Source organism: Globicephala melas, chromosome 17 (assembly GCF_963455315.2).
Source record: "Globicephala melas chromosome 17, mGloMel1.2, whole genome shotgun sequence".
NCBI classification, from domain to species: domain Eukaryota; kingdom Metazoa; phylum Chordata; class Mammalia; order Artiodactyla; family Delphinidae; genus Globicephala; species Globicephala melas.
In genome coordinates, this window is record NC_083330.1 from 61178701 (window position 1) to 61192103 (window position 13403).

Genomic DNA, 13403 nt, shown 5'->3' on the forward strand with positions numbered 1-13403 from the left:
GTTAAGACTCTGCACTTCCACTGCAGGGGGCACGGGTTCAATCCCTGGTCAGGGAACTGAGACACTGAATGCCTCATGGTGTGGCAAACAAACAAAAAAAACCCTGATATACAGATAAATAACTTCAATGGACAGGTAATAAATCATACATGAGTGAGGAAGGGAGGGAAAAGGGAGAAAAAGAGTTCCTGGCACAGATTGAAGGGAGACAAGTGTAGGAGGAGACTAGTAAGATCTTAAATGGTTGATGAGGGTGGCTGGGCTTGAGAAATAATTTTTGAGATTGAAAGGACAACAGTGGCTACTTGATTAGACATGGAGAGTAAGAGAGGGGAAAGAATGAAGGATGAATTCTAGATTCCTGCATGAGCAACTGCATCCCCTCATTTACAACATATTGTAGGAAGGGTAGGAATAGGTTTGGAGTCAGATGAGTTCTGGATTTGATACTTGAGATTGAGTTGCTATGAGAATATACATGTGAGGATCTAGAACTTGGAGTTTGAAAAAAGGTTTGGCCAGGAGCTAAAAGATAAAGCTTTTAAATGCACATATATGGTAATTACAAGGGTGCCTGTGAATGAGATGGGAGCTGAGCAGGACCCCGTGGGACCTTTCCAAGGACACACACACACCCCCATCCCCTCTTCTCGTTTATAGATGAACTTTAGCCTCCTAGGCCTTTCCCTAGTTCCAAAGAGCAAAGTTAATCAGAGAAGTGAGATAATACAGAAACAAAGGAAAACAGTCAAGCAAGACAAAATAATAATGGTTTAGCCATAAAACAAAATCAAGGACCTTTAGTTCCTCCTCAAGGGCTACAGCTTTATCCTGAACCATATCCTTGAGTTGTTTTGCCGATACTAAAACCCCCATCAGGTGGAAGAAGTTAACTGCTGACCACCAGCACATAGACCCCAGACCAGTCGGAACAAGAAGGTTGATGATGTTGATTCCTGAAATACCACCCAGTTACCCCACCACCACCCAATCAGAAGAGTTGTATGTGAGCTGATTACACATCCTATGACTCTCTTCTTCACACTGTCTTTAAAAACGATTTCCTGAAAAGCCCTCAGGGAGTTTGGTCATTTGAGCATGAGCTGCCTGTTCTCCTCGTTTAGCCCCATGTTGAGCACCTTGCAATAAAGCTGTACTTTTGATGAAAACTCGGCCTCTGTGCACTGGTGCCAAATAGAATCTCAGAGACAGAGTTTTGGGTGAGGTAGAAAAGAATAGCATTATTGCTTTGCCAGGCAAAGGGGGACACAGTGGGCTCGTGCCCTGAAAACCTGCATGCCCCAACCTGGGAGGATTTGGTGAGGAGTTTTATAGCAGTGGCTCGAGGGCGGGGTTGCTGATAAGGATCAGGGTGTGTGCAGGGCCTGCACTCCTTTCATCTGGCCTCAGTTGTTCTCCTGATGAGCTTCCCGAGGATATCAAACTGTGACCTTCTCTGGAATGAAGAATGCTAGCATCTTCCATTTGTTGGGGGTTTTAGTTCTGTAAAAGAGCTCAAAGATATTGTTGTGTGTATTCCCTTGAAGGGGAGCCAGGACCCTGCCCCAAAGCTGCACTATTGTTTCTTGGCTCTCCTCCCTTGTCTCTGCATCCCTTCCCTTCCCTGATTAGCAACTGTTTGAAAGGCTTCTGTGCCCAGGAGTCCCACAGGGTCCTGTTTGGTTTCACTTTTCTTCACCACAACCTGGTATCAGTAGATTGGCTTTGCTGCACATCAGGCAAGCAGACCCAAGTTTGGTGTGGTAACAAGATCACCCAGCAAGAGTGTTATGTACAACTGAAAACTGGACTAAAGATGAAATCTCACCAACCAGTGAAGGTGGAAGCCTTGAAAGAAATACATCCCTGGAGGAAAGAATTGCACATGGTAGGAAAAACAGAATAGTGTCTTGGAAACCACATTACCTTGTATTTACTTAAAATCACTTCAGGTAAGGAAGTGCTGATTCACAGCAAGATTTATTTCATTCTGTGGGAAATACAGTAGTTTAGATTTTAACTTCATATTCTTTATTAATTAAACTTTTTAGGCTTTGCTTGTAGAACAGGATTTTCCCCACTAGATGGTGCTAGTGTTTCATGTTTCACAGAGTAGCCTGCTTTGCCGTTTTGTTCTCCATTGCCTCAGAAAAGAGAAGACATATCTATTAAATATTTACTGAGTCAAGCACTCAGGTGTGTATCCTGTATACATTATCTTCTGCAGTCCTTGCAATAACGTAAGTCAGATCACAGCATTCCTCTGTTCAAAATCCACCAAAGGATTCTGATCACTTTCAGAATAAATTCTGACAACTTAAAGAAAAATACACAATGAAAGAGTTGTGAATTTCAGTTTTATTCAGGATCTTAATGAGAACTAGAGCCTGGGAGACAACCACACAACTCTGAAGAGGTAGGGGAAAAACCAGTTTATGCACGATTTTTGGCTAGGAAATACATGCAGTCAATCATACATCTTGGTAAAAGATGACTGCTGATATCTCTAGTTAATGATTTTACTGCTTTTCTGTGTATGGGAAGATGCAATAATCTAGCATCATTGAAATTCTTACTGAGATATGCATCTGTCTAAGGGCCTGCTCATCCAAAGCATAGAATGCCTCATCTTGTTTTTCATCCTGAATTCCTTTCAGGGTGCACTGGCGGTGGTCAATGGCAGTGGGTTATGACTTTACCCTTATAGAGCTGGGTGGTGAGCAATGCTCTTTGTCTTATTGATCTTAATTTTTCTGTGTCCACAGCCTCAAAGTCCTTATCAAGGCCCCTAAGACCTTATACAATCTTCATCCCCTCCCAACCCCCTCACCCAGGTGCCCCTGCTATTCCCTTAATTTACAGGAGGCACTGCTGCCTCAGGACTCCTTTGTTTTTAAATCAACTTTATTGAGATACGATTTAAGTAAAATAAATTGCATGCATTTAAATCGTACAATTTAAGGATTTAACAAATTTATACACTGGTGATACCACCACCACAATCAGAATGCAGAACATTCTCTGTACCCCCAAAAGTTTCCTTATGCCCACTGGAAAAAGGAGAAGGAATATTCATGAAATATTAACTTCTATTTACTTGGGGTTTGCTTTACTCTTCTTTTTCTAGGTTCTTATCATTGATTTTAGACTTTCTTTTTTCTAATATAAACAGTTAAAAATGTGTTTATAAATTTTTCTCAAAGCTCTGCTTTAGCTGTATCACACAAATTTTGAAAAGTTATCTTTCATTATCACAGTTTGAAATATTTTCTAATTTTCTTTGTGCTTACTTCTTTGACCCACGAATTGTTTAGGAGTAGACTGTACTTCCAGATATTTGTGATTTCCTAGATATTTATTAATTTTTAACTTAATGTCATTATGGTAAGGCTTATACATGGAGAACATACTCCATACGATTTCAGTTATTTTAATTTTATTGAGACTTGTTTTGTGGCCTAGCACCTGGTCTTTCCTAGTGAAATTGCCACTTTTTTATTTGGGGTTTTTCCTCACCTTTTTTAATCTTTCCTTCATTTTCTTCCCTCCTGTGGATTACTTGAATTTTTAAAAAAGAATGTCATTATAATTTATCAATTGATCTTTTAGCCCTTTCTCTTTGCAATTTTTTAGTAATTATCATAGGGATTAAAATATACATCCTTGAAAAAGGAACCCTCCTACACTGTTGGTGGGAATGTAAGTTGGTGCAGCCGCTGTGGAAATCAATATGGAGGTTCCTTAAAAAACTAAAAATAGACTTACCATATGATCCAGCAATCCCACTCTTGGGCATATATCTGGAGAAAAACATAATTCAAAAAGATAAATGCACCCCAATGTTCATAGCAGCATTATTTATAATTGCCAAGACTTGGAAGCAACCTAAGTGTCCATCAACAGATGAATGAATAAAGAAGATATGGTGTATATATACAATGAAATATTACTCCGCAATTTAAAAAGTTTACAAATGAGCTTATTTACAAAACAGAAACAGACGCATAGACATAGAAAACAAACTTATTATTACCAAAAGGGAAGTAGGGGGAGGGATAAATTAGGAGTTTGGGATTAGCAGATACAAAGTACAATATATATCCAGAGAAAACTCTAATTCAAAACGATACATGCACCCAAATGTTCATAGCAGCACTATTTACAATAGCCAAGACATGGAAGCAACCATGGGTAAAGAAGACATGGTGTATATATATATACAGTGGAATACTACTCAGCCATAAGAAAGAATGAAATAATGCCATTTGCAGCAACATGGATGGACCTAGAGATTATCATACTAAGTGAAGTAAGTCAGATAGAGAAAGACAAATATCATATGATATCACTTATATGTGGAATCTAAAAGGTGTTACAGGGAATTCCCTGGTGGCTCAGTGGTTAGGACTCTGCGCTCTCACTGCTGAGGGCCCGGGTTAGATCCCTGGTTGGGGAACTGAGATCCCACAAGCTGCATGGCACAGCCAAAAAACCAAAAGTGATACAAATGAATTTGTTTACAAAAAAGAAACAGATCACAGACAGAGAATAAGAATTTATGGTTACCAAAGGGGAATTGGGGGAGGGATAAATTAGGAGTTTGGGATTAGCAGACACAAACTACTGGTACTATACACAAAGTAGATAAACAACAAGGTCCTACTGTATAGCACAGGGAGCTATATTCAATATCTTGTAACAAACTATAATGGAAAAGAATAGGAAAAAGAATATACACATGTATAACTGAATCACTTTGCTGTACACCAGAAACTAACACAATATTGTAAATTAACAATACTTCAACAACAACAAAAAAGAAACAAAAAAGAAAGAAAGAAAGAAAGAAAAAGTGGCCAACTCACAAGGTTATTTTGAGGAATACTTGTTTAACACATGTATAACCCTTTGAACATGGCCAGTCACAGAGAAAGAGCGCAATAAATATAACATTATTATTCCATTAAAAAATTCTCAATCCCATCTAACTCAATGTCCCCTTTAAAAATAATAGATAGTATGTGATGCTCACTTTATTTTCTTGTCATTAAATTCATAGAGAACATAAGCTTTCTAGGTGCATTATTTAAAAGAAAATCAATATGATGCCCTTATGCTGAAATATAGGGAAGAAATAGAAAAGGAAGATCACATATAACAAAATAATTTTTATTTTAATATTCAAATGACTCTAGTAGAAGGCCTAGTGTGGTCATCAGATATTTATAACTAATGAATAATTTTAGAATAACAGAATTAAGACAATATTTAACTGAATATTGCCATCACTTCTTTTTTATATTTTACAATTTGGCTTAATATATTCCTGTGCAAATACACACACAGGCATGCAATATCTAACAAATGCACTGAAAAAGGTGTGTTGTTCTCACGGTACCACACAAATGGTGGGTGAAGCAATGTTATACAATGATGAACCTTTTTTGGTAAAGTTCTGAACAGAACAAAGTACAAATTTTTCTTGATGTACACAATAATTGCATCCATGGACAATTCAAGATTACATTTTTAAAATTTAAAAATATCTTGTGTTTCTATGTAAAACCAAATTAGGTTAAAGCTCAGTTAACTGCAAACAGGTTTTTCTTACACTTGAAGGTCCCACAGGACATAGGAAAAACATTCAGGATTTAGGACAATTCATTTCTTCTTTGTGAGGTGTTGTCTCAAGAAAATGAGAATACCTAGTATCCCTAGTCCATGCTCACTAAAAGCCAGGAACACGCCCAATAAGGAGACAAACTACACCCTCCTCCCCAACCCCATCCAAATTTCCCCGAAGCCTTCCTGAGCGTGGCCCTTTTCCTGCAGGAGACCCAGTATCATTTAGTGTCATTGCAAAATGGACCACTAGGTGGTAGCATATACCAAAGCGTAAGTATTTTTGACACTACAGCATTAAGAACTTGGGAGTGAGCAGGGCTGGGACTGGAGGACCTCAAATTTATTTGTAATGTTTTATTTCTATCGCTACAAAAAGGTGACAAAAATATTGAAAATGGGTGCAAGTAATGAACACATGAATACTTAATTTTTCTCTATCTTCACATTTAATTTTTAAAGACAAGTTCCCTTCTTAAATGATCAACAGAAATATCTGGACAGGATGTTGCTAAACCATCAATCTGCTTCCATTCACAAAAGGAGAATAAAAATTATGGCAGCTGGAGATTCCAGATTTCCATTAATAGTTAAGAATAATGTACGTCTTTGAATACTATGAGAATGTGTAGACAAGAGCAACACACCACTTTGGGGAGTGCAAGGAGATAGCACAGAGAAGGTGGGGTTTGAGTTGTCTTTAAGACCAGGTGGGAATAATACAGGTATATACGGAGAGGCAATAACAGTGATGATAGTTAATGTGCTATTAAGCTTCGTAGTTAACAGTATTCTTTCACAGGTTTTAATCAAGTTCACCTTCTCACATTGCTGCTCACCCTTTTCCAGCACTATTCAAAGCGTGGTCGGCCAGCTGGTAATCATTACCTGTACTGAGAGACACTGAGACATACAGAAATTGAGAGAAATCATTTATAATGGTTTACAGAAATTTGACAATTTTCTGTCTGTTGACCACAACAATGAAAAATTGGGGCTTGTGCTTTCTTTTTTTAATTTCTTTTTTACTGTATTTTACCAAAGTGTCAGTCTTCAGTGGATTGAAAACACACATAGGCACACACCTGTGCAAGCACACACGCACACACATTTGATCCTTATCTACCAAGAGTTTGAGAAGCACTGGCTCCAGAACACCAAAACGGCCAGAAGGCGTGAAGCAGGTGAGTAGGGTGCGCTGGAGGAGAAGGCTCACATTTAATAGTTTCTACCTATGATAAGTGGGCTTATTCAATTTTATTTAATCCTCGCAACAACCCAATGGGATTGGTGGTATGATCCTGACTTTACAAAGAAGGGAAAAAACATAGAAAAGATAATGAACTTCCTCTAATGGAGCCAGGAGTCAAACCAAGATCTGCTGGAATTTTTAGCCCTTTGAGGATCTTGGATTAATTGCCATTTCAGCAGCCTTCTCTCATCTAGCAATACCTATAGATCCCACTTTATTCTGGGGCCAGTTGCTCCAGAGCTCAGAGTCCTGGCATTTATGCTCACATGTCCTCAAGAGTCAGTTCACTAACGTTCCCCTAAGTTAGGAAAAAGGGGCTGTCTTCTAACCTAGTGGAACATGGTGTGTCTCATATGTCAAAAGAAAGGTTAAAACAATAATAGCATTCCAATTCCCCATTTCCTGTTCACATCTATACACACACATACATACACACACACACACACGACCTTCTCATCAAGCATGAAAAATAAATTCTGCACTCTCTCTCACTGGAGTAGTGGTATCAGGTATGTTACTGACTTGATTTTTTTCCCCCTTATGTTAAGGTGCTTTTTTTTAATAGTTTTTTTATCATAAACTTGTATGATAAAAGTTTTTGACCTTGAGCTTTTTACAGAAACTATTAAACAAGAAAGTATTTTACAAAAAAAAACATTTTTCATTTTTATTTTTCAGGTAAAGGAATCTGTCTGAATTCAAACCACACATGACTAGATCTAAAGGGAGAAAAACCAGAAGACAATCATAATAGTGATACGATTTACAATATGTAGATAGAGCTTTTGGATAAAACTAAATGTTGCTTGAACAATGGATAATTAGGAATAGGTAAAAAATTTTTTTCATTTTGCACTTTCAAAAAGCTTAAAACCATTAAATCAAAGAGAGATTTAGTGGGGCTAGGTCTGCACTTCTCTTTTCTTCATTCTGAAGGCCTATTAATAATAAAAAATTCATTAGAGATAACTTGAGGAAAAGTGTTTTATCTAGCATCAAAAACTCATAATGGAAAGTATCTGGCAAGAATTTCTTTTTTTCCTTCTTTCTCTTCTTCTTCGTATTAAAAGCAGTAATGATATTAAAGAGAACATCTATTGAATACATAGCATGTACTTGGAAATTTTTCGTAATGTTATTTCATTTAAGCCACACAACATCCCTATAAAGTAGGAATTATTCCTGTTTTATCGATAGGAAATTGAGGCCCAGAAAAGTTAAGTAACTAGCATAAGTTTGCAAAGTTGGTAAAGGACAGAATCAGGACATAAACTTCATTTTTGAGCTTGAAGCCCACGCAAACTTTTTTGTTTTTGCGGTACGCGGGCCTCTCACTGCTGTGGCCTCTCCCGCTGCGGAGCACAGGCTCCGGACACGCAGGCCCAGCGGCCATGGCTCACGGGCCCAGCCGCCCTGCGGCACGCGGGATCCTCCCGGACCGGGGCACGAACCCGCGTCCCCTGCATCGGCAGGCGGACCCTCAACCACTGCGCCACCAGGAAAGCCCCCCCATGCAAACTTTTGATAGTCTATGTAATGATTACAGAATTAAAACATGAGCAACAGCCAGTTAATCTCGTTATCTCCGGGACCTCTACTTCTGTTAAACGATTTTCCTACTTTACGCAGAATTTGGATCAAGTTACCCCATCTCTCCGGGCCTGCTTCCTGAGTAAAACGAGGACAATACTCATTTTATAATTTGTTACAGTTAAAGACGGTAACAGCTACCTGAAGCGTCTTTAATGCAGCAGATTGTCAACAGATGATAGCCACAATTATTTTTATTTTGTAAAGGAAGAAACTGGGGATTAAGCACATTTAGTTACAAAATTATAGGTGTGGAGCTGGATCCCAGGTCTGTCTGATTCCCAGGCCAGCGTTCTTTATTGACTACACCGTAAGGTAAGTAACCTGTCTTTGGTGAGGAGGTTGCTTTAATTTCTTAAAGCCCTGCAATGACATGTACAGCCTTCATTGTTCACTATTTAGCTAAATTATTATTTTCACTCTCTGGCAATTTGGGACATGGACAGTATCATAAAAACGCCTCCACACATGTCTAGTAACCTCCCCGCCCGTCCCCAAGATCCCACAGCATGAGCTTTGTGGGTAATGGAAGAGGTCCACAACGAACTCGACCTCAAACGCACAATTAGCGCAGAACCGCCCCCCGCCCAGATGTTGATATTTTCCTCTCTCGGCCCCGCCCCCGACCACGCGGGGCTCCAGCCACGCCCCCAAGCTGGAGTTACTGGGGCGGACTCGCCGAGCGCCTCAGCCTACCCACAAGGGATTCCCTCTCCAGCCAATCGCGTCTGAACTACGGGACGGCCCCTAACAAAGATGGCGGGGGAGGACTCAGTGAGGGCAGGCTGATTTAATACCCGAACCCGCGGCGGACCGCGAAGACAGAGGTAGCGGCGCAGCCCCGACCATGGAGGAGGGCAACAGCGCTGGCAGCGGTGGCAGCGACACCAGCACCAGCGGGAGTGGCGGGGCGCAGCAAAGGGAGCTGGAGCGCATGGCTGAGGTCCTGGTCACCGGAGAGCAGCTACGGTAAGATGAGGGGCAGTGCCGGGGGAGGCTAGCGGTGGCACTGCCAGCCAGTGTCCGTGGCAGGCGCGCGCGCGCGCGCGCGCACGCCGTGGCTCGTGGCTAGCGACTCGCGCGGCGCTCCGGGACGCCTGCGGACGCCTCGACCGTCCGCGCCGCGCCGCCGTTTAGCTGCTGCAGCCCGGCGTCCTGAGGACTCCGGACTGGCGCCGGGCACCCGAGGCGGACGCGGGCGGGCGCGCCGTGCTTGCTGCGCCCTCGCCCAGCTGCTGCAGCCCTGCGCCCCGCAGACGCGTTGCTGCCGACCGCGCGCGCCCTCTTTGCCCGGGCACCCGGGAGCTGCCAGGCCTCCTGGCTGACAGCTAGCTCCTCCTCCGCTCAGAGAGCAAGAGGAGCGGGTGAAGGGCCCCCCGCCGGCCCCACCCCCAGCCCCTTTACTCCTAGATAAAAGGAGCCAGACCAAATCCCTTTCACTTAAGGTTTTACTTTTGGCTTGCAAGTCTGGCTTCACTCCCCTGAGCCTCAGTATTTTCATCTGTAAAATGGGGCTGATCACGGCAACTTCCTTGAATGGTTGTGGTGGGGGCTAAACTGAGAACATTTCTGAAACACTGTACCTATCACTTAATTGGCACATACTCATCCGTCATTATTTGGGTCCGCAAGGGGGCGTGGAGGCACCTTGTCCCGCTGCCCTGCTGCCAGCTCCCCCAGCGCGCACATTTTAGGTAGCAGGGTCCATTGGCCCCCGGCTGCTGCAAGAATTGGGACTTGATGTGTGTCACTGCGTCCAGGACAGGCAGTTACCCCCAGATTCAGAACCCCCTCCCGCCCACTTTATCATTTCCATCCCATCCTGGTCCTTCTTGGATTCATGTTTGAGAATTCTCCTTATGGTATGACCGGTTCCGCAGCTGCGTCTTGTGGTCATTAATCAGTTTGCCAGGGGGAAAAACCCCTTGGCTTTACAGTGGTTGAGCCAAAACTTGCATGCCGGCCCCTGTCCCATCGCAACGGTGCGCTTGCCTCTTACTTCTAGTTCTTGGCCTGAATCTCCAGGCTCGTTTTGGTTTCTAAAATGCTGTGTTTCAGGACCCGAAGGAGACTCTTGCAACGATCCCTAAAGGTTTGGTAACCACCCTGCTTGCTGCCCTTAGGTTGAGAAAGTAAATATTGGAGGTCAGAATTAATTTAGTTACAAGTTACAAGAGGCAAATTGCGCATTTCTATCCCTTGGTGATTTTTTAATGTATAGTCAGAATTAAAGGGAATAAAAGCTTTTCCATCAAGAGATTTTCTAACTGAAAAAAATCAAAGCTTTTCTGATTCACTTTGAAACACTTTAATAATTTATCTGCTCTTCAATTGGGTACGTTTCACTTCCTTTAAAATGATAAACTGCAGGGTGCCTCTGTTTGTCCAGAAAGCACTTTCTCCTTCGAGATGCTTAAATACCCCTTCCTTGGTTGGGGAAGTCCCCAGAGCACTTCTCCTCTTCCCAGGCACCCCTCTGCACGGCAGCAAGTTTGAGGACTAGGCTTAGTGTGTCGGTAAGAAGATAGAGGGCTGTCTCGCACTCGGGTTATATAGACCTGGGTTTGAATTTCTGCTCAGCCACTTTGTTGCCAAGAGTTAACATTAAGTTGTTTTGAGGAGGACTTTAAAACCAGAGTGAATTTGGGTTTGCTACTTACTAGTGTGGGACCTTGGACAAGTTACTTAACTAAGAATGATGGGTAATAATGGAGCCTACCTCTGTATTGTGATGAAGATTAATTAGATGAGTTAGTGCTTAGATCAGTGCCTGGGATATAGTATGCACCATGCCAGCCTTAGTTATTATAGTTCTGTGACTTTGGACAAGTTAATTCACTTCTCTGAGCCTGTTTCCTCATCTGTAGAAAGGCAATGAAGATAGCACTTCATAGGGTTGTTGTGAGAGTTTTCCCCTGGGCTTCATGTATTGAAGAGCGTTCAACAAATGGTTGTTGGAATTAACGAGTGTTATTGGTCTCTGTGTGTCACCACAGGTGACTTCCAGCTGAGCAAGATCTAGCAGAAAGGATTGGTTGGTGGTTAAGAACACAGGCTATCTGGGTTCTTATTCTGTCTCCACCATTTATTAGTCCTGTGACTTGCGGACAATTTACTTAACTTCTCTGTGCCTCCGTTTTACTTCTCTTGCAGGAATTTTGTGAGGATTAAATGAGGAGGTGCTACATGTAAAAGGCTTAGTAAATGTTAGTTACTTAATTTTACTTTGGGGAACTGTCATCATTGCTTCTTAAAAACCTCTACCATCTTTGCACTGTGCTGAGTACAGAGTGTATAGTGATTACTCGAATATTTGAATAACTAGTGTATGTAATTAAATATACTGTTGTAAATACAGATAATGTAATATTCAGAATTTAGGGTTAAGTGGCCATGTATGCCACTAGCTTCTTGGTTACTGGAAGAACCTCTCTTAAAGGAGTAGGGATGCAGCCCTCCTGGCTGTCACTGTCACAACATGATTTCACATCCCTAACTGCTTTCTCACAGGTGGATTGTGGGGACTTTGTGATGTGCAGGCCTCCTGCCTCTAATTGCTATACACACACACACACACACACACACACACACACTCACACACTCACAGACACACAGACAATTCCTCCTCTCTGCCTTCTCTTTCCTTTCCATTGCTTTCTGGGTCATCAAAGATGAGGTGAATGAAGGTGGTAAGGAAAGGAGACACCAGGATTGGGATTTGAAATACAAAATTTGGCTTCCAGGTCCAGCTCTGTGAATTTTATTAATTTAATATTTATTTATGGATGTATATATGGATGTATGTATTTGTTTTGAACTACTTTTGCTTGGGCAAGTCAGTTAGCCACTCTGGGCCTCAGCGACTGTGCCTGCAGAATGGGAATAATAATATCCTCCCATGTAAGATCTGTGGTGTTGGAGCAAATGGGGTATAACATGGGAAGGAACTTTGTAAAATAAATCAATAAGTCAAGAGTAGTTGTTGCTATGATTATTATAAACTTCAGATGTGAAATTGGGGGTTGGCTCCATAATCCTGACATTTTGGTAAGGGCAGCTGGTTGCATAAGGATATGAAATTGAGTAACATTTAAAAACATCTCCTGCTTTCTTCTCCAGCCTGACTGCAGGATCCTTTTCCTAATCTCTTTGTGCTTTCCCTTGTCGTAAAAGATTTTACTTCCTTGCTCAATGTATCTGAGTGTCTTTGTATCTTAAAACTGCATTTGGATACCACTTCACATCCCCAGGATGGCTATAATCAAAAAGACAGATAATGAGAACTGTTGGCAAGGATGCAGGGAAACTGGAACCCTTATACACTGCTGGTGGAAAGGTAAAATGATGCAGCCACTTTGGAAATCATTCTGGTATTTCCTCAAAGACTAAACATAGAATTACCATGCGACCCAGCAGTTTTACTCCTAGGTATGTATTCAAGAGAAACAAAAACATATGTCTACATAAAAATTTGTACACAAATTTTCACAGCAGCATTTTATATAATAGCCAAAACCAGAACCAACTCAAATGCCCACCAACTGATGAATGGGTAAATAATGTGTGGTCTATTCATACAAGGGAGTATTATTCAGCAATAAAAAGGAATAAAGTACTGATATATACTACAACATGGATGCACCTTGAAAACATGATGCTAAGTGAAAGAAGGCAGACACAAAAAGGCATATATTAGGAGTTGGCCAAAAAGTTCGTTCGGGTTTTCCATGTTACGGAAAAACCCGAACAACTTTTTGGCCAACCCAATATGACTCCATTTATATGAAACGTCCAGAATAGGCAAATCTGTGGAGACAGAAAGTGGTTGCCAGTGGCAGTGGGGAGGGGGAATGGAGGGTGATTGCTGATGGGTGTAGAGTTTCTTTTGGGGATGATGAAAATGTTCTCAACTTGATTGTGGTGATGATATCATAACTCT

General features: G+C 41.6%; 1 protein-coding gene across 4 annotated transcripts in view; it reads left to right on the top strand.

Annotated features, from left to right (window-relative positions):
* The first annotated feature begins 9215 nt into the window (after nt 1-9215).
* The window catches only part of DEPTOR (DEP domain containing MTOR interacting protein), a 172353-nt gene continuing 168165 nt past the window's right edge, over nt 9216-13403 (top strand). For all 4 annotated transcript variants that reach the window (XM_060287057.1, XM_070043966.1, XM_030875685.2 and 1 more), the window contains exon 1: nt 9216-9433. In XM_060287057.1, the coding sequence (XP_060143040.1) occupies nt 9312-9433 (122 nt within the window). In that variant the 5' untranslated portion in view covers nt 9216-9311. The remainder of the gene's footprint in view (nt 9434-13403) is intronic.